Source organism: Salmo salar, chromosome ssa28 (assembly GCF_905237065.1).
Source record: "Salmo salar chromosome ssa28, Ssal_v3.1, whole genome shotgun sequence".
NCBI lineage: Eukaryota > Metazoa > Chordata > Actinopteri > Salmoniformes > Salmonidae > Salmo > Salmo salar.
The window spans coordinates 12,926,622-12,949,323 of NC_059469.1; the positions used below are offsets into that span (position 1 = coordinate 12,926,622).

Here is a 22,702-nt window from a genome sequence, read left to right on the forward strand (position 1 = left end):
ATCATTATGAGTTGCTTGTTCTGTTACCATAATCTAAATGTGATTTATGTCATTCTGAGCACCATGGGTGGACACCCTAATACATATTGGTCCAGTAAATGTTTCTAATGGCCGTTACATTAAAATCTTCCTGTTCACGTTGTCCGGTGCCACATTTTCGGAATCCGGAATCCCTGGATGGTGTGTATTTTAGACACTCTGAGGAAGTTGTTGACTGACATTAGGCTATTAGCTAGCTAGGCACATATTAGGTTAGATGGAATGTACCAGAAAATGTGCCAGAGAGAATATGAAGCTCAGCCCTGATTCTCCCCTGGGCTGATGGACTGTCTACTGCTCTACCCCATAAAATACCCAATATGGACTGCTGTGGCCCTTCTCTTGCTCAGAGTGGTTGTTACTATTAGTAATTCCTGTGCTCTTGGCCAGCTGAAGAGGCCAGAGTTAGGCAACCCAGCCAAACCCACAGGGGTAGAATGGCTGGAAGCCACACTGGTGGAAACATCTACAATGACCAGAGCAGCCTGATGAATCTTTGTAAATATGAAGCTATCTCACATGATACTAGATACATTGATCTTAATGATCTACCGATGTCATGATTTATTGAGCAGGTTGTTTGTTGCTATGGAACCATGACGTGCATAGTACGTCAATTGGAGGGCCACATTTCCCCAGAATGTATTTGTGTTTTGCGTCTGACACATGATATAAGCAAAATAATTACAAAAAGGATGAAAAATAAGAGCTTTTGTGTGACTCGCATAAAGCCGAGGCAACTTTCAGGGAAGTATTATTAAGGGAAGATTTCACTCAAGATGTTTAATGCGAGTGGGCAGTGGCTTCTTAGAACTGAACTATTTTAGCCCATGATGAGACGGACTGAGAAGGAGATGCTCAGAGGTCTAGGCTCTACACAGCATTCCTCTGATATGCCCATATTTGGTGAAGTGCAGCGGGCTCCTAGTAACTAACAGGCTAGAGAAACGGAGAGAGCAGTAGACCCCAAAACCACATGAAAATGCCAGATATGCCCCAGACCCAAACATTCCACATACACACAGCCTGCCACTACAAGCACCCATATCTAATGTAGCATAATGTAATTTTACTACATCAGACAGTATTGTACGTGTTGTACATTTGATCATCTGAGAAGGAGAGTAGGTGAGAGACTGAGAAGGAGGCAAGAGAGACAGAACCTGAGAAAGACAGAAACGTGAAGGTTTGAGTGTTTCTCAAACACTGAGTCGTGGACCGACACCGGTCCCTGAGATGTTGCCGCTGACCAGTCCCTTGGGTAGTTGACTGACACCAGTTGGGCAGTTCTCAAATGCTAGTTTTAATCTAAGCGGACCTCCCAAGAAGGAGGACTACAGCTCCTCAGTCTCTGATGAGAACCTGAGCCGGAGGGTCAATGACTGAGAGGATAGGGACAGGAAACGGGACCATTCAGTTCTCTCCACAGCCCACACTTTGACTGATATAATGCTACAACAGAGAACAGATTAGATATTATCTTGAAGCTTCCCTATGGCCTGGGACCAGTGTCTATGAACAGTGTTGAATTCACAATGTAATTTTATTTCCCTGACTGAGATATTTAACCATGGTATTCATCCCATGGGAGTCAAAGCTATAGTGACAGTGTCTGCCTGCCTGTGGAAAGAGGGGTAGGAGTAGTGTGTGTTCTGTTTTGATGCAGCACGAAGGGCAGCGGCATGTCGAGGCACATATGCCGTATAAAACAGCAGCTTGCTGCTTCCCTTTCACCCCTGAGCAGAGCAGGTGCTGGTTTCTTACGCTACTTGCCACCGGCCCGGGCAATAAATCTCCCCAGAAAAATGTAGCAATTATGGAGCGGGTGTACTCTACTTAATTCTAAAGCTGGCTCTGCGAGTCTCAGTCTGACACCATTTTGGAATGATATGATGAAGCCCATTCATCAAATCATTTTGGCTGGCACTGGCAGTTGGAGAAAGAAGTTGTACTTCATCAGCATTGAACTAGTGGGAATGCCCAAGTTTCCACCAAAATCTCAATACTTTACTTGACAGTTTGTTCATTGTGAGGATAAAGACCTGCTCGTTTAAAAACGTTATATTTTGGTGCGTTTGCTAGCTTTATTAGCAGTGTTTAATTGCCTCTTTGTGTGTCCCGTTCGTAGAAACTGTGAACAGAGTCAGAGAGACAGTCTGTGAGAAAGTTGTTAGCGATAATAATACCCCCGTGCAGCTAAACATAGCCGGCCCCATAGGAGGACAATAGGAGGATATGGGATTGGATCTGGAGTGGAGAAATCAAACCCACCCTATTCCCTATATAGCGCACTGCTTTTTATCCATAGTGTTCTGGTCAAAAGTAATGCACTATATAGGGAATAGGGTGGCATTTGGGACTCAGCCAGAGAGGATGAATGGCAGGGTTGGCAGATGGAGGAGTCTTTGTGTTGATGCCAGTATCAGATCAGACGACGTATACATACTCAAAGAACACACAGCCACTGGACTGGACTGGCCCTCTCTCTCTCTCGATGTGGGTTGGACTTGCCCTGGCCTTAGCTACAGATCTAGGATCAGGTTATCTTCCCCCAGTCCTAACCACAACCATTTGAGGGGAACAAGGGAAAAGTGTGTAATGCCTTTATGCTTTCTCCTTCACAGAGATAGAAAGGTGCATCTTTTATGAGACATTCCCCTCCTACCTCTCTCTCTCACTCACTCACTCACTCACTCACTCACTCACTCACTCACTCAGCGCAAAATTCCCCCTCGCCGTAGAGTAAAGAGACTAGCTTGCTGCAGTCTGTACTCTAAGTTTCTCTGAGTGTGACCCAGTGTAATTGCCATATTTGGAAGCCCTCATGGTTTACTGGCAGCTTGCATTAAAGCAGGATCCATGTGAATGGCCTTAAAAGGAGTTAAGGAGAGAAACAGCACCTGTTTTACATCTGCAGGCAGAGCACAGTTCAGTCTGGGCCTGATAACAACACTACAGGAATCTCACTGAACTAGAGAGACCATGCTGGGGTTCAGGGGGAATTCTAGGCGGTAGCAGGGCAATATGGAGTTTGGGAGAAACAGGGCTAAATTGTGCCTCTCCAAAGGCAAACATGCACTTATATGCAGAACCACGTGCGTTAGCAGTACCACACAAGCACACACAAACTTATTTAGTCCAGCCTCCCAGGGCTGTCACCTCCTCCATTTACTCCACTGGAACTGTATGGATTTCCCCCATTGTCCCGGCAACCTATCGATAACGGATACGTGACCTTTATAGTAGGGGCTGTATACGTCCTCTGTCTGTGGGAAAGAGTGAAGGAGGGAGGGAGGGATGGAGGAGGAAAAACAGACGTTGTGATATCTATCCACCTGTTATATAGCAGCTCCGGGTAGAAGTTTCCCTTAGGCTCAGACGGAGATCTAAGACCCCATGCCCCTTCAGCACCTATTAAAAGCTGTAGTTTCAACTGTGGCTGTTGAAAGAGACTAATCAGACTGTAGACTGTTCTTCCCAGTTTGCTACAAGGCAATCACCTCATCATTCTACTGATTGTTGTCCTGTTCTACTGGTATTTACCCTGGTATACAGTCTGTCATGTCAGGTTTGGCCATTACTTGTGACTGAATGTTGTTTCTCTGTTATTCCCCGTCTAGCCGAGCACGCTGCCCCAGGGCACGGTAAATATGAACCTGTGTGCTGACGTCATTGACGCAGAGCCCAAGACGGGCCAGAAGAACGCTCTCTGTATCATCACTCCTGAACAGGAGTACTTTATACGAGGGGAGAACAAAGAGATCATCAATGGGTAAACGCATGCGTGTGTGTAGTGTGTGTTATGTATGTATGTATGTATGTATGTGTGCTTACGTGTGTGTGTGTTCTCTATGCCTTCACTATCATTTTGTTCTTCTCTCTCTTTCCCAGGTGGACTGAACAGCTGGTGGTTTATCCCAGGACCAACAAGCAGAACCAGAAGAAGAAACGCAAGGTGGAGCCCACCACTTCTCAGGAGCCAGGACCAGCAAAGGTGGCTGTGACGGGCTCAGGTATCCCTGAGGCGGGCTCAGAGAAGGTTCAAGACTCCAGCTCCATCATCTGGCAGGAGGAGCTGAGCCAGAGAGAGGCTGAGGGGGCGGCCGTGTGGCCTTCTGCTGACCTGCCCTTGCTGGGCTCACCACCACCCTCTACAGGTATGGAGGAACCACAGCACATCTAGCCCCATAGTCCTCATCTTTAGTATAAACTAGGATACCGGTGAGAATGGCCTACTCTGGACAACTTGTTAGAACTGTTAAGTCATTGATAATAATCTGCCACATTATTTAATGTCATTACATTAAGATATAAGTGGGACATAGCTACAGTGCCCTCTGTAATTATTGGGACAGTGAAGCATTTTTTCTTCTTTTGTTTGTATTTGAAATGAAACAATGACTATGATGTTAAAGTGCAGAATGTCAGCTTTAATTTGAGGGTATTTTCATCCATATCGGGTGAACTGTTTAAAAATTACAGCATTTTTTGTAAACAGTCCCCCTTTTTTAGGGGACCAAAAGTATTGGGATAAATTCACTTAAATGCATATTCAACTAGTAAACTTTTATATGATATAACGACAACTTACACTGCCATAAATGCAAGGACAGAAAAGTAATGTTTTAGGTCACACGATTTTGGACAAATCTATCAAGACACCAACCATGGGAATGGGTTAAGCATAGGTTTTAAATTAACTAGTGAATTGTATTGAGTGCCCTCTGTAATTATTGGGGAAAATTTGTTGGATGCATTTGCTGTTTGTTTTGGTTGTTTTTCCAGATTATTTTGTGCCCAATAGAAATTAATGGTAAATAAGGTATTGTTTCATTTTGGAGTCACTTTTATTGTAGATTACAATATATGTTTCTAAACACTTCTACATTAATGTGGATGCTACTAAAAAATAAAAACTTTTACCACTTTTAGGTGATATCCAATTGGTAGTTAGTCTTGTCCCATCGCTGTAATTCTGGTATGGACTTGGGAGAGGCGAAGGTCGAGAGCCATGTGTCCTCCGAAACACAACCCTGCCAAGCTGCACTGCTTCTTGAAACACTCCTCGCTTAACCCGGAAGCTAGCTGCACCAATGTGTCGGAGAAAACACCGTCCAGCTGGCAACCAGAGTCAGCTTGCAGGTGCCCGGCCCGCCACAAGGAGTCACTAGAGCGCGATGGGACAAGGAAATCCCAGCCGGCCAAACCCTCCCCAAACCCAGACTACTCTGGGCCAATTGTGCGCCGCCTAATGGGTCTCCTGGTCATGGCCGGCAGTGACACAGCCTGGGATCGAACCCAGGTCTGTAGTGACGCCTCAAGCACTGCGATGAAGTGCCTTAGACCGCTGCGCCACTCGGGAGGCGACTATGGATAATCCTAAATGAATCGTGAATAATGATTAGTGAGAAAGTTACAGATGCACAAATATCATACCCCCCCTCCCCCCTAAAAATGCTAACCTCCCCTGTTGTTGTAATGGTGAGAGGTTAGCATGTCTTGGGGGTATGATGTTTGTGCGTCTAACTTTCTCACTCTTCATTATTCACGATTAATTCAGGATTATCTGTAGTCGTGGTAACATCCACATTAATGTAGAAGTGTTTAGAAACATATTCTATTCTTATTTACAATAAAAGTGTCTCCAAAATGAAACAATACATTATTTACCATTCATTTCTATCGGACACAAAATAATCTGAAAACCAACCAAAACGAACAGCAAATGCATCCAACAAATTTCCCCCAATAATTACGGAGGGCACTCAATACCATTATCATCGTTGGTGTCTTGATGAATTTGTCCAAAATCATGTGACATAAAACATGACTTTTCTGTCTGTTATTTATGGCAGTGTAAGTTGTTGTTGTATCATCCATTAAGCATTAATCAGTTAAATTAGACATTGAACTTGAATCCTGGATCTATCGGTCAAACTGTTTTTTGTATAGCGATCTCAGAAATGTAGTGTAACTACGGAACATTTAGTTTTTCCTTATGTTACGAGGTGAAAACAGTTTATGTATGCGATTGCAAAATCGAATGCTTTTAACCGAAAGAGTCACCTTACCTTGATGCTTACAACCTAAATCGATACTGTCATTAACGTGGTTCTTTTAATAATTATACATAATACTTGTTGGATGCGCATTTGGTATCGAGCTGTATAATTACGGCAAGATATTTTCATACCTCATCATCTGATCTAGGAAGGAATTTTCTGAATGACAGTCAAGTGACGAACAGCTGTTGCTGGAAAAAAGGTATTGGCGAGGAATGTCCAGAATATTTTGGTGTCTCATTTCTTACGTCGGTGAAGACCGTTGTGCCTGGATCCACGTTGTCTAAAATCCCTAGCGAATTTATGTTGATCATCTGTTATCTGCTTGATTTACAGCAGGGTGTCTTTAGATTTAACAGAGAATGCATCAAGGTAATGTGTTCATGTTTTCATATGTTTTTGTGCCTCAGATTGGACACTGTCTACTGTGCACAATTGTGTAGGATAGACTATTGCACAACACCCAACACTATTCTGATGAATTATTCTGAATATAATGACAACAAATGACATAGCCTAGTGGGCTACTTCACACTATGATCTGATAATGAAATAACATGACATATTTGTTTTGTGCGTGCAGCAAACTGTGAGTAGCATTTTTGAGTTACTTGTATACTTCTATAGTTTAGGTCAGAAACTGTACAAATTGTTCGCAACGCACTCGTTAGCATCTAGTTAGTATTCTCTATGGGATTCTACACATACCTGTTAGCATTGCTAATCTTTGGATTACCGAGTATCAGTGGGGTTTGAAAACAGCGCCCCTTGTGTTCAGTGCCGGTTTTACCTAATTTTGAGGTAAGGCACAAGGTCAGTATGAAGGTATGACAATCTGGATACCGCTCAAGCCTAGTTGCACTACTCTTTTGCGGTAAAACCATGTGCGGTTATTATGAGGACAATAACATCTAATGCTGGCTTCAGCTTGGCTTTCCATACCAATCCTTCCATTACAAAAAGGAACCTGGTTTTTGGATACTTTCTCATTGTAAAAACAGTGATGGTTGAGATTAGTGGTACTGCTATTCCTGGCTTTATTATGTGTGCCTGCGTCGGACACAGGCTACAGAAAAATCGGCATGCATCCAATTTATTTCACATTATTCTCACATTTTAGAATGTAATAATAATTTGAATATCAATGCATTATTCTTGAAGTGGTGATGGCCTACTTTAAAAAAAAAAAAAAGCTTTTTGAATGCTTTTTAGTGGTTGGGTTCTATATTAATCCCTATATGTCCAATTATATAAATGATACATTTTAACATTGAGGTCCTTAAATGTTAATTGAGCGCTTTAAAATTTAAGCTTTCTGCCCATATCAGATATGTCTATGTCCTGGGAAATGTTTTTGTTACTTACAACCTCATGGTAATCACATTAGCCTACGTTAGCTCAACCGTCCCGCGGGGGGACACCGATTCCATAGAGGTGAAAAAGTACCTGAGAGTCCTTGAATTTGACTTGCCAATGTCTGTATGAACCCTGCTTAAAGGATGTATAGGTGGATTTAGGGGCCTGTTTGCATATATTCCTCTAAGTACACATGTGGAACTGCATAAAAAAATCATTTTATTTTTGTTTCGAACCATTTTGAAGTTATCCCAATGTCACACATTGGCCCCATTATTTATAGTAATTGTGTTAGCAAGCTACACAGCTGTAAAATATTATAACATTAGAATTTAGAGATGGTAAGAGAGTCTTTTTCTACTGTTGTTCTCATCTATCCTTCACCATCTTTGACCCTCCACCCCCTCCCTCTTCCAGGTGACTGTGGTTCCGTGGGTCGGGGCTCGGACGCCGGCTCAGTCAACGGTGACGAGGTGGACCGTAGCGGCCTCCCTCTCCACGGCTCAGTCCCGCTCCCCCACCACGACCTCCTGTCTCCCACGGGCTCCTGCTCCAGCCTGGGCGGGGTGCCCCGCTGCCTCTCCCCGGTCCCCAGTGACCCTTTCCCCTCCGGCAGCTCCCTGCTGTCCAACGGCTCCCACATCAGTGGCTCTGTTAGCTCGCTGGACTCTGACGCCAGCGGCAGCACGGTGACCAGCACAGAGAGCCACCCGGCGGGGCGGTTAGGGCTAGGCCACAGCGGGCACAATGATACGCCACGGTCCAGGAGGCTGGAGGCCGAGGCCAGGAAGGCAGAGAAGAGGAGTCGAGTGAGGAGTCCTGGTGAGGAGAAAGAGGCCGTGTTCAGTCCCGAAAGGAGGCAAGTCTGTCTTTGTCTGTCCATATGTTTGCATGTCTGTTCTTAGTTCAGAGAGACAAAAAAGAAAGGCCCATGTTCAGACCTAAGAGGTCAGTCTAATGAGAATAAAAGAAGGTTACAGACTTCAGTCACCGTTTCTTACCTGGGATATATTTATCAAAGTAAAGCCTTAGCTGTTAATCAGGTACTTGTATAGTCTGGTAAACCAGGTTAGTGAACTCTGCTGTCTGACTGCCAGGTTACAGACCAGCAGGCGCTGTGGCCTGGAAGGACATCAGTGGAGATTCCAATGATGCAGCGACACACACGGTCTCTGCTTCTAAACACACTTGCACAGATACACACACACACACACACACAGCCTTGTGATGCACACACACCCCCAACGAAGCTGCGTCAAAACACACACACTCAGACCAAAAGGAAAAGGCTGTGCTTGGTGAAATCGCTGAATCTCTGCGTTCCACAGTTCCGTTATACTTCTCACGAGTTATGTATGTACAGTTGATGTCGAAAATGTACATACATCTTAGCCAAATATATTTCAACTCAGTTTTTCACAGTTCCTGACATTTAATCCAGGTAAAATGTCCCTGTCTTAGGTCAGTTAGGATCACCACATTATTTTAAGAATGTGAAATGTCAGAATAATATTAGAGAATGATTTATTTCAGCTTTTATTTCTTTCATCACATTCCTAGTGGGTCAGACATTTACATACAATCAATTTGTAGGCCTCCTTGCTCGCACAAGCTTTTTCAGTTCTGCCCACAAATGTTCAAGAGGATTGAGGTCAGGGCTTTGTGATGGCCACTCCAATACCTTGACTTTGTTGTCCTTAAGCCATTTTGCAACAATTTGGAAGCATGCTTGGGGTCATTGTCCATTTGGAAGACACATTTGCGACCAAGCTTTAACTTCCTGACTGATATCTTGAGGTGTTGCTTCAATATATCCACATAATTTTCCTACCTCATGATGCCATCTATTTTGTGAAGTGCACCAGTCCCTCCTGCAGCAAAGCACCCCCACAACATGATGCTGCCACCCCCGTGCTTCACGGTTGGGATGGTGTTCTTCGGCTTGCAAGCCTCCCCCTTTTTCCTCCAAACATAACGATGGTCATTATGGCTAAGCAGTTCTATTTTTGTTTCATCAGACCAGAGGACATTTGTCCAAAAAGTACGATCTTTGTCCCCATGTGCAGTTGCAAACCATAGTCTGGCTTTTTTATGGCAGTTTTGGAGCAATAGCTTCTTCCTTGCTGAGCAGCATTTCAGGTTATGTCGGTATAGGACTTGTTTTACTGTGGATATAGATACTTTTGTACCTGTTTCCTCCAGCATCTCCACAAGGTCCTTTGCTGCCGCTCTGTGATTGATTTGCACTTTTCGCACCAAAGTACATTCATCTCTAGGAGACAGAACGCGTCTCCTTCCTGAGTGGTATGACGGCTGTGTGGTCCCTTGGTGTTTATACTTACTATTGTTTGTACCGATGAACGTGGTACCTTCAGACGTTTGAGAAATTGCTGCCAAGGATGAACCAGACTTGTGGTCGTCTACAATTTTTTTTCTGAAGTCTTGGCTGATTTCTTTTGATTTTCTCATGATGTCAAGCAAAGAGGCACTGAGTTTGAAGGTATGCCTTGAAATACATCCACAGGTACACCTCCAATTGACTCAAATGATGTCAATTTGCCTATCAGAAGCTTCTAAAGCCGTGACATAATTTTCTGGAATTTCCAAGCTGTTTAAAGGCACAGTCAACCTAGTGTATGTAAACTTCTGACCCACTGGAATTGTGATACAGTGAATTATAAGTGAAATAATTGGTCTGAAAGCAATTGTTAGAAAAATGACTTGTGTCATGCACAAAGTAGATGTCTTAACCGACTTGCCAAAACTATAGTTTGTTAACAAGAAATGTGTGGAATAGTTGAAAAACGAGTTTTAATGACTCCAACCTTAGTGTATATAAACTTCCGACTTCAACTGTAATAATTACCTTTCCCTGCAGTTTTATTAGGGCTGAGGTTCAGCATAAACACACTGAATAAACAGGCTTTGTACTTTCCATTCGCCCATCATCCGCTCCTGGCTCTGTTCTAGGAAAGGGTCAAGAGGTTAAGCGGACACACCCACACCACACCCACCCACCTCATCCCCTCATCCAAAACCAGGCCTGAGAGGAAGAGCTTAACGAGAGAGCAAGGAAGAGATCAGGAATGTCCAGTAGACTGATAAAAATTGGTCCATTTGGTTTCATTTTGGAACACTGCCATTCTGCTCCCCAGCAGCCAACTAGCATTCTATTCCATAATTATTGCACACAAATACAAACACACACACACACACACACACACACACACACACACACACACACACACACACACACACACACACACACACACACACTGCCACTCGGCTTCTTCACTGGCTGGTGGGGTGCAAACAGTCATGTGACTGAAAATACCTCTCGTCCTCTCTCTCTCTCCATTTCTTCCTTTCTCTCTCCCTCACTCGTTGCCTTGTAAGGAAGCCAGCTACCACCGAGGATTCCCCTAATAAGGGCACAGTAAAAAAAAAAAAATTAATATTTACAAGCGACTCTCGCCCCTCATAAACCGAGGGTAGAACGAAAGACGTGAGGGGGGAATACATCAAAGCTGCCAGTGTATCTATCGTTTCACTGCATGTCTGTGCTGTGTTTACAGAAGTTGGAATGGAAAGGTTGGGGTGACAGTCACAGGAGTATGAGCCTAAACTGTCCTTCTCTATGTCATCATGTCTGTTACTCAACTTTCATGTAGCAGTGTATTGTAATGTTCACTTATAAACGTGAATTATGCAACGTTTACCCACCACACACCCATACATGTGTGTACACACACACACACACACACACACACACACACACACACACACACACACACACACACACACACACACACACACACACACACACACACACAGGAAAAACTACAGTATCCAACAAAGTTAATCTATTCTCTCCACCTGAGAAGGAAGTCTATTTTTTTGCCATACCCAAAACCATTGTACCATTTTTTTTTAATCCACAAAACAAAAGTTAAACTAAAGGCCTCTGACCTCTAGCCTTCACCGCTGACCTTTAACCTCGTTCCATATGTGTTCTAGTCGATCTGGGGTGATAGAGAAGCTGGAGGCATTGGAGCTGGAGAATGCAGAGAGGATGGAGGTGGAGGAGGCTGGGAGGACTGGAGCCAGACAGGGCCGCAGCGAACACAGACGCTTCCATAGAGAGGTACAACTACAGCACTGTGTGTATGTGTGGTACAGAGATTGTACCCCCTTTAAACCCATTCAGTTGAACTTGATCTTAGAGAGGTCTTAGGGTATGAGTACAGGCTTAGCCTTTTGCGGGGGCAGCACCTGATTGTCCTAGCTGACTCAGGACAGTGCTAACATTGTCTAGTAGTTCAGGGTTTCCCAAACTTTATAAAAGTACAGAATCAGAGCTTCAAAATGGCATATAATGCACTGTAGTTGGAGGAAACATGGGGAAGTAATCCTGATTTAAAAAATGTATACATTTATAATCCCATTTATGAGAAAAAGGCATTCAAACATTTTGCTGTGATTTTTCACGCTTGCTCTACGTCAGTGGTTCCCAAACTTTTTATAGTCCCGTACCCCTTCAAACATTCGACCTCCAGCTGCATACCCCCTCTAGCACCAGGATCAGCGCACTCTCAAATGTTGTTTTTTGCCATCATTGTAAGTCTGCCACACACACTATATGCCACATTTATTAAACATAAGAATTAGTGTGAGTTTTTGTCACAACCCGGCTCGTGGGAACTGACAGAGATCTTATAGGTCCAGTGCACTAATAATAATAATAATCAATAATTTTGCCCTTTATTTAACCATCTTACATATAAAACCTTATTTGTTCATCGAAAATGGTGAATAACTCACCACAGGTTAATGAGAAGGATGTGCTTGAAAGGAGGCACATAACTCTGCAATGTTGAGTTGTATTGGAGAGTCTGTCTTAAATAATTTTCCACACAGTCTGTGCCTGTATTTAGTTTTCATTCTAGTGAGGGCCGAGAATCCACTCTCATGTAGTTACAACAGTGTCTTAACATCTCGATTTGCCAAGGCAGGATACTCTGAGCACAGCTCAATCCAGAAATCTGGCAGTGGCTTCTGATTTAAATCACATTTTCACAGAATCGCTTGTTGCAATTTCGATGAGGCTCTCTTGTTCAGATATCGGTAAGTGGACTGCAGGCAGGGCATGAAAGGGATAACGAATCCAGTTGTGTCATCCGTTTCGGGAAAGGACCTGCGTAATTGCACACGCAACTCACTCAGGTGTTTCGCTATATCACATTTGACATTGTCCGTAAGCTTGAGTTCATTTGCACACAAAAACTCATACCATGATAGAAAGACGTGTGTGTTGTCCTTGTTAATGCAGACAGAGAAGAGCTCCAACTTCTTTATCATAGCCTCAATTTTGTCCCGCACATTGAATATAGTTGCGGAGAGTCCCTGTAATCCTAGATTCAGATCATTCAGGCGAGAAAAAACATCACCCAGATAGGCCAGTAGTGTGAGAAACTCGTCGTCAGACAAGTGCAAATTATGGTCAGTAAAGAAAACTTTAAGCTTGTCTCTCAATTAAAAAAAATAAAAACGTGTCAATACTTTGCCCCTTGATATCCAGCAGTATGTTGTAAAAGCGTTACATGGTTGCTGCCCATATCATTGCATAGTGCAGAAAATACACGAGAGTTCAGGGGTCTTGCTATAACAAAGTTAACTATTTTCACTGTACTGTCCAAGACGTCTTTCAAGCTGTCGGGCATTCCCTTGGCAGCAAGAGCCTCTCGGTGGATGCTGCAGTGTACCAAAGTGACGTCGGGAGCAACTGCTTGCACGTGCGTTACCACTCCACTATGTCTCCCTGTCATGGCTTTTGCACCATCTGTACAGATACCAACACATCTTGACCACCAAAGTCCATTTGATGTCACAAAGCTGTCCAGTACTTTAAAAAGATCCTCTCCTGTTGTCCTGGTTTGCAGAAGAGGATGTCTTCCTTAATTGACCCCCCATAAACATAACGGACATACACCAGGATCTGTGCCAGGCCCGCCACGTCTGTTCACTCATCCAGCTGTAACGCATAGAATTCACTGGCTTGTATGCGAAGCAGTAATTGTTTTAAAACATCTCCTGCCATGTCACTGATGCGTCATTAAACAGTGTTGTTTGATGAAGTCATTGTCTGTATAGTTTTTTGGGCCTTTGCCCCCAGCATTGTCCCAGCCATATCCACGGCAGCAGGAAGAATTAAGTCCTCCGCAATAGTATGGGACTTGCCTGTCCTAGCCACTTGGTAGCTCACCATATAAGGCGCTCCTAGCCCCTTCTTATCAATGGTATCTGTTGCTTTTATACGTCTTACTACTCGAAAGTCGTCTTAATTCTCGCTCAAAAAACTCCTGTGGCTTATTTTTCAAATGGGCATGTTTTGTTTCTAAATGTCTGCGCAAGAGTTTCATCGAGTTGTGAGATTGTACTTTTGCACATATAACACACTGTGGCTGAGGAAAGGCACTACTCCCAATATAAATGAACCCCAAATCAATGTGGTTCTCATCATATTTGCGCCTCTTTGATGGTCCAACGTCCCTGTCTGTTCGGTGCTTCCCGGGTAAGGGGGCAGTAACTCTTCGGCTCCATCAGATTCACAACTGTCAGTGTCCATGCTAGCTGGGCTAACAACAATTGTAGAATTACTGATGCTAGCATTGGATGAGCTCGTGGAAGCAGAACAACTTGTGTCGTCGACAGGTGCAGGTGTAGTACTGCTGGTAGTGATGCTATTGTTCTGTTGTCATTGTTTTTATTTCATAATAATAATAATTATATATATATATATATATATATTTTTCCTTCTTGGTTGATGTTTTATTTTTCTGTAAACAATGGCTTGTTGCGGGACGACGCAAGCTACAACTGTACCTGTATGCAACTGTCAAGCTAGCTATATAGCTTACAAAAGCTAGCAATGAAAACTACTATATGGTTGAGATAATGTATGTACGGTGCATTCGGGAAGTATTCAGACCCCTTCATTTTTCCCACATTTTGTTACATTACAGCCTTATTCTAAAATTGATTAAAATCGTATTTTAATCTGTCTACACACAATACCCCATAATGACATAGCAAAAACAGGTTTTTAGGAATTTTTGCTAATTTATTAAAAATAAAAAACATACCTTATTCACATAAGTATTCAGACCTTTTGCTATGAGACTCGAAATTGAGCTCAGGTGCATCCTGTTTCCATTGATAATCCTTGAGATGTTTCTACAACTTGATTGGAGTCCACCTGTGGTAAATTCAATTGATTGGACATGATTTGGAAAGGCACACACCTGTCTATATAAGGTCCCACAGTTTACAGTGCATGTCAGAGCAAAAACCAAGCCATGAGGTCGAAGGAATTGTCCGTAGAGCTCCGAGACATGATCTGTGGAAGGGTACCAAAACATTTCTGCAGCATTGAAGGTCCCTCAAGAACACAGTGGCCTCCATCATTCTTAAATGGAAGAAGTTTGGAGCCACCAAGGCTCTTCCTAGAGCTGTCCGCCTTCCAAACGGAGCAATCGAGGGAGAAGGGCCTTGGTCAGGGAGGTGACCAAGAACCCGATGGTCACTCTGACAGAGTTCCTCTGTGGAGATGGGAAACCTTCCAGAAGGACAACCATCTCTGCAGCACTCCACCAATCAGGCCTTTATGGTAGAGTGGCAAGGCAGAAGCTACTCTTCAGTAAAAGGCACATGACAGCCCGCTTGGCGTTTGCCAAAAGGTACCTAAAGGACTTTCAGACCATGAAACAAGATTTTCTGGTCTGATGAAACCAAGATTGAATGGCAAGCGTCATGTCTGGAGGAAACCTGGCACCATCTCTATGGTGAAGCAGTGGCAGCATCATGCTGTGGGGATGTTTTTCAGCGGCAGGGACTGGGAGACTAGTCAGGATTGAGGGAAAGATGAATGGAGCGAAGTACAGCCATCCTTTATGAAAACCTGCTCCAGAGCACTCAGCCCCAGTCTGAGGTCTTAAGGTTCACCATTCAACAGGACAACGACCCTAAGCACACAGCCAAGACAACGCAGGAGTGGCTTCGGGACAGGTCTCTGAATGTCCTTTAGTTAACCATACACAAGGTAGATACTCTACCTGCCCTACTGGCTGCTGGCCAAATTAGCTAAAGTTCTTGATTCAAGTTACTAAGATAAATAAAACGTCTTAAATTAGCACTTTTGCGTTAATGTCTTTTGAGGTATTTTCTGAACAGCTTCTCACTTTTTTGTTAATCCAGTTTTCAGTTCAACCACACACCATTTACAAACTAATTTGTGGTGCCCAAATGAAAAATGACAGTTGGAACTCTCTTATTTCTTGTTTCTAGGCTACCAGTTACAATGCTTTTAGCTTGCGGTTTGCGCCGTGCCTTTATGCAGATGGTATACAAAAAGTTTATCTAGTGTCTGAAAGAATTATATAGATGTAATATTTGTCAAATTATTGAAAACAAGTTGTACTTAACATACAGTGAGGGAAAAAAGTATTTGATCCCCTGCTGATTTTGTACGTTTGCCCACTGACAAAGGAATGATCAGTCTATAATTTTAATGGTAGGTTTATTTGAACAGTGAGAGACAGAATAACAACAAAAAATCCAGAAAAACGCATGTCAAAAATGTTATAAATTGATTTGCATTTTAATGAGGGAAATAAGTATTTGACCGCCTCTCAATTAGAAAGATTTCTGGCTCCCAGGTGTCTTTTATACAGGTAACGAGCTGAGATTAGGAGTACACTCTTAACTTCTATGGGCTAGGTGGGACGTGACCATCCCATCTTCGGGACACACTATTCAACAGCCAGTGAAATAGCATGGCGCGAAATACAAAACAGCAAAAATCTCAATTTCATTTTCTCAAACAATCAACTATTTTACACCATTTTAGAGATAAACTTCTCGTTAATCTATCCACATTGTCCGATTTCAAAAAGGCTTTACGGCGAAAGCATAAAATTCGATTATGTTAGGACAAAAACTTCACAAGAAAAACCACACAGCCATTTTCCAAGCAAGGACATGCATCACAAAAACCAAATACAGCTAAAATATTCACTAACCTTTGATCTTCATCAGATGGCACTCATAGGACTTCATGTTACACAATACATGTATGTTTTGCTCGATAAAGTTCATATTTATATCCAAAAACCCCGTTTTACATTGGCGTGTGATGTTCAGAAAATATTTTGCCTCCAAATCTGCCGGTGAATCAGCACAACAATTTACAAAAATGCTCATCATAAACGTTGATAAAATATTAAACTGTTATTCAAAGAATTATAGATAACCATCTCCTTTATGCAACCGCTGTGGCAGATTTCAAAAAAGCTTCACGGGGAAAGCACACTTTGCAATAATCTGAGTACGGCGCTCAGAAACATACACCAGGCAATACAGATACCCGCCATTTTGGAGTCATCTAAAATCATAAATAGCATTATACATTTTCACTTACCTTTGATGATCTTCATCAGAAGGCACTTCCAGGAATCCCAGGTCCACAATAAATGTTGTTTTGTTCGATAAAGTCCATAATTTATGTCCAAATACCTCCTTGTTGTTTGCGCGTTCAGTAAGCTACTCCAAGGAAGCGCGCCGAAAATTTCACGACAAAAAGTCCCAAAAAAGTTCTATTTACGTTTGTAGAAACATGTCAAACGTTGTATAGCATCAATCTTTAGGGCCTTTTTAACATAAAATATTCCAACCGGACGATTCCAATGTCTTGAAAAACGTTATGGAACACAGCTACCTCATTACGTGAATGCGCGCCAATGAACTCATGTCATTTTCTGAGTCACCAACTCCGTGGTTTTGTCTCTCCAAGGGTGATGGTCGGATTCGCGTTTATCATCGAAGGAATGAGCATTACACCGAGGCCTGTACTCTGGAGCTGGATTGATTTGGAGGTGGAGGGTCCGTCATGGTCTGGGGCGGTGTGTCACAGCATCATCAGACCGAGCTTGTTGTCATTGCAGGCAATCTCAATGCTGTGTGTTACAGGGAAGACATCCTCCTTCCTCATGTGGTAGCCTTCCTCAGGCTCATCCTGACATGACCCTCCAGCATGACAATGCCACCAGCCGTACTGCTTTTTCTGTGCGTGATTTCCTGCAAGACAGGAATGTCAGTGTTCTGCCATGGCCAGCGAAGAGCATTCAGCGAAGAGCATTCCCCCCAGAAATGTCCGGGAACTTGCCAAGGTGCCTTGGTGGAAGTGTGGGGTAACATCTCACAGCAAGAACTGGCAAATCTGGTGCAGTCCATGAGGAGGAGATGCACTGCAATATTTAATGCAGCTGGTGACCACACCAGATACTGACTGTTACTTTTGATTTTGACCCCCCCTTTGTTCAGGGACACATTATTCCATTTCTGTTAGTCACATGTCTGTGGAACTTGTTCAGTTTATGTCTCAGAGGCTGCTGCCTATAGACATAGATTAGGAATCACTGGCCACTTTAAGGAAATGAAACACTAGCCACTTTAATAATGTCTCCGTATCTTTCATTACTCATCTAATATGTGTTTATACTGTTTTCTATTCTATGCCACTGTATCTTAGTCCAATGCCGCTCTGATATATATATATATTCTTAATCCATTCCTTACTTAGATGTACATGTATTTTGGGTATATGTTGTGAAGCTGTTAGATATTACTGCACTGTCGGAGCTAGAAGCACAAGCATTTCGCTAAACCATCTGCTAAACACATTTATGTGACCAATTAAAATTGATTTGATACTGTCAGTATTTGTCATCATATAGAGAAAATAAGATGTCGACATAGGCCTGTCTCAGGATATCTAATGAGTCAATATCCGGCCATACCATGTATGATATATAGAAAAATATGGATTTCATATTCTAAAACTTATTGAGCATGTGCTGAAAACTTAGAAATGCATCAGAAAACGTCCTTATTTTCAGCATATCAAGACCCGGATATGGACCTCAGCCAACAGAAAGAAGCATATCTGGAGTCAATATAGCTTATTATCTTGAATGTGCTGAGAAAACACAGATATGCGATGTATACAGTCAGTATTTGACAACATGAAGAGAGAAAATAGGATGTCACATATCTCAGGATATTGAACGAGTACATATCCGGCCATAGGATATGTCCATGTGTGATTGAGAATGGTCTGTATTCTCTAGAATATTAAAAAAAAACGTGTAATGTAAAGATATCCCCTGATATGGACCCTTTCCTCCCAGTGAAACCTCCCTGGTCTTTGTAGTTGAACCTGTGCTTGAAATTCACCTTTCGAGTGATGGACCTTACACGTAATTGTATGTGTGGGGTTATTCAAAAACACCTATTATTGAACACTGAATGAGTCCATGCAACTTATTATGCGATTTGTTGAGAACATTTTTGACTCCTGAACTTTACATGATTTAAGTTTGCCATAACATCGGGGTTGCGTGGCATTTCAGCTTTTAATTTCTAAAATGTTCTACTAACAAAATTCCACTTTGACATTATGGGGTATTGTGTGTAGATCAGTGACACAAAATCTCAATTTAATCAGTTTTAAATTCAGGTTGTAACGTAACAAAATGTGTAAAGAGTTGTGAATACTTTCTGAAGGCACTGTATATTGTATATACTGTCTATTTGTATCCTGGATATTTCTTAATCGCTTATCTTTTTTTTGTTCTTTTTTAAATGATTTGTGTATTAGTGTTGTACTGTTAGACATTTATTGCACTGCTAGGGCTAGAAACATGCATTTCTCTGCTGCTGCTTTAACATATGCTAATCTGTTTACGTGTCAAATAAACTTTGATTTGAAATGACACAGCACTGGATCTCTGAAATAGGAGCTTTGTTAGATTCTATGAGCTCTTGCACATGAAGCAGATTTTTTCTGTCTCGTGTGTGTGTGTGTGTGTGTGTATATATGTGTGTGTATATATATATATATATATATATATATATATATATATATATATATATATATATATATATATTTCTCTGTGTCTGTCTGTGTGCGTGTGTCCTTGTTTCGGTTAGAGGTCAAAGGATCTGGAGAGTGTGCTGTATTCATTTCCAGTTTCCATTATGTGGCTGCATTCCCATGATGATACGAACTTCCCTTTCCCACTCTGCCCTTGCCGGGACAAAACGCCTCTGTTGTAGGACCAACAACAGAAAGACCTCAAAGAGAGAGACTGTACCCAAAATGTTCCTCCAAAAAAGTGTCCCGGGCCAAAGTGCCCCCAGAAGAGAACTGTTTTTATGACCAGTTTGTCCTGTCTGTGTTGTTGAGCATAAGGTCACTTGTAGTAAACATCATCCCACCTGCACTTACATTCTCTCTCTCAATTCAAGGGCTTTATTGGCATGGGAAACGTCTATGTTAACATTGCCAAAGCAAGTGAAGTAGATAATAAACAAAAGTAAAATGAACAATAAAAATGAACAGTAAACATTACACTCACAGAATTTCCAAAAGAATAAAGACATTTCAAATGTCATATTATGTATATATACAGTATTGTAACGATGTGCAAATAGTGAATGTACAAAAGGGAAAATTAATAAGCATAAATATGGGTTGTATTTACAATGGTGTTTGTTCTTCACTGGTTGCCCTTTTCTTGTGGCAACAGGTCACAAATCTTGCTGCTGTGATGGCACACTGGTATTTCACCGAGTAGATATGGGAGTTTATCAAAATTGGGTTTGTTTTCGAATTCTTTGTGGATCTGTGTAATCTGAGGGAAATATGTGTCTCTAATATTGTCATACATTTGGCAGGAGGTTAAGAAGTGCAACTCAGTTTCCACCTCATTTTGTGGGCAGTGTGCACATAGCCTGTCTTCTCTTGAGAGCCAGGTCTGCCTACTGCGGTCTTTCACAATAGCAAGGCTATGCTCACAGAGTCTGTACATAGTCAAAGCTTTCCTTAAGTTTGGGTCAGTCACAGTGGTCAGGTATTCTGCCACTGTGTACTCTCTGTTTAGGGCCAAGTAGCATTCTAGTTTACTGTTTTTTTTGTTAATTCTTTCCAATGTGTTAAGTAATTATCTTTTTGTTTTCTCATGATTTGGTTGGGTCTAATTGTGTTGCTGTCCAGGAGCTCTGTGGGGTGTGTTTGTCTCTCTCTCTCCTCTCCTTTTCTATCTCTACTGTTCTCTCTCTCTCTCCACCTCTCTCTCGTTCTTTCTGAGACACACCGCTCCTGGATGGGGCTTGTTTTCTTCTGCATCAGAGCATTGTCTTTGTTTCCATTCTCTGGTTCAGTGAAAGGCTGTTGGGTTCAGTTCCATGTTAGAATATGTGTGATTCTGTTAAAAAATAACTTGTTCTTGTGACAGTGCAGAGAGATGTTAGCACATGTTAAACTGTTCACACGGGAGGATTGTTCTTCTCATAAAAACATAAATCGCATACCACAGAAATGAAGGCTATAATATGTTTGGTAGGTAGACTGTTCTGTAAAAGTGTGAGGGATAATTGGGAGAACCGGAATTGCGCTGATGACACATTGATATGACTCCTTTCAGATGTAGACACTCAGATACGAGCCATTTTGACACACGTGGCTGCTGTAGTGTTGACGTCATGTTGTGTGTTTCAGGAGCAGAGACATGACCTGGGCCAGAGCCTGGACTTCCCCTCCACTCTGCCCCCTCTGAGACGAGCCAAGTCCCTGGACCGCAGGACCACCGAGTCTGTCATGACTGTTAGTACCATTTTACTCTCCTCTCTTCTGTCGTTCCGTCTTACTACGTTACCTCTCGGGGTGTGCCTACTCAAACACACACCAGGGAGAGTTTGAAACTGAGAACATTGTAATCAATGAGCGTTGTTTACCTAAGGCGTGTGTGCGTGTTCTTGTATGTGTGGGCTAAGCTGAAGGAGCTTTCTCTCCAGGGCCAGACAACACCACAATAGTTCTGCTGTTCTCCTAAAGCTGCGGTGTTAGAGGTCATCAGCAATGCCAGGACTTTAGCCCGGCTGAGTTGAGGGGTCGTTGGGTAACATTGTGGGTATAAGGGTTGGGTAACAGGGTTAAGAGTATTTGGGTTGAGAAAGGGCCCAGCAGGCCTTAGCTAGTGTAAATGTTATGATAATGAGCCACTGTGTCCTATTAAAGCACTAAACCTTTTAACCACATGGAGTTTTTGGCTAGAAAATCATGTCGTTACAGCAGCTTTGGTTGGGAAATGATACTCCTGGCTTGGCTGTAGTAATGAATGAATGAACCCATATTGGTACACAGAGTGCCTAGGCCCTCAAGGGATTGTTATAGTTTCATAAAGTTGATTATCTATTAATCTGCACCTCATGAACTTTGACAAATTCATTAGGTATTTTGGGGGGTCTTTTAGTTCCTACTCTTTTGGGCTGTATTCATGACCAGGGTTTTTATGACTGGGATGTTAGATGATTATACTGTAAACTAACAGACAGTCAAGGGCACGGTGATGGGTGATGTGGTTAGGACATACTGTTTCAGAGCTGGTTGGTTGGTGTCCTGGATGTCCTAATGCAGTCCTCCATGCTACAGGGGGCAGCACAGTCTCCTCTCCTGTCCAGGTTATCTTCTTGCTACTCGTGTTCGGCCATGGCCCTCAGGCCTCTGTGTGTCGGCACCCATTCTGCTGTGTGTGTTTGTGAGAGAAAGTGTGTGTGTGGGTGTGAGTGTGGGTGTGCCACAAACCAGCACTGCTTCCCCAGGGCACTTTGTGTGTTTTCTTCCACTGTGTGAAACCACAACAGACATTAAATGTTTTACTGGACTTGTACAGAAGGCTCTGTGATGCTGAATGGAGTAGGTACATATTTCGCCTAACCACTGGTCCAGGGTCAGTTACTATTGTATCCTCCTAATGTTTATGGTAGGATTGGTGGTAAGGTAATCTGATCCTAGATATGTGATCAGGGGAAACTCCTACCTCGCGCAGAGCCAGCATGTGGAGGGTGTTTTCCTGCTCTTTCTCAGACATCAAGTTTTGTTTTGAAGGTTGACCAAAGTTAACTGATGAAGGGTCTTTTTGAACCTTACAAATGTTCGAGATAGTCGTTACAAATTTTCTAAATTGTCTAAATACGTTGCCATCTAAGTAACAAAGTGCAGAAAATGTAGCATGTTGGATTTAAAATGCTTCTGTCAGCTATGCACTCTAGTTGCTTAGTTGGGTTAATTCATACTTTTCTTTCAGCTCTGGGTGCCTGTAAGTATGACCTGTTAAAATGATGGAGTC

The 22,702-nt window shown here is 42.6% G+C and overlaps 1 protein-coding gene across 3 annotated transcripts in view; it reads left to right on the forward strand.

Moving 5' to 3' along the window:
• LOC106589502 (myosin phosphatase Rho interacting protein) overlaps window positions 1-22,702 on the forward strand; it is a 75,167-nt gene that overhangs the window by 25,414 nt on the left and 27,051 nt on the right. For all 3 annotated transcript variants that reach the window (XM_014179564.2, XM_014179563.2, XM_014179565.2), the window contains exons 4-8: window positions 3,660-3,811; window positions 3,931-4,196; window positions 7,875-8,316; window positions 11,475-11,601; window positions 21,073-21,177. In XM_014179564.2, the coding sequence (XP_014035039.1) occupies window positions 3,660-3,811; window positions 3,931-4,196; window positions 7,875-8,316; window positions 11,475-11,601; window positions 21,073-21,177 (1,092 nt within the window). The remainder of the gene's footprint in view (window positions 1-3,659; window positions 3,812-3,930; window positions 4,197-7,874; window positions 8,317-11,474; window positions 11,602-21,072; window positions 21,178-22,702) is intronic.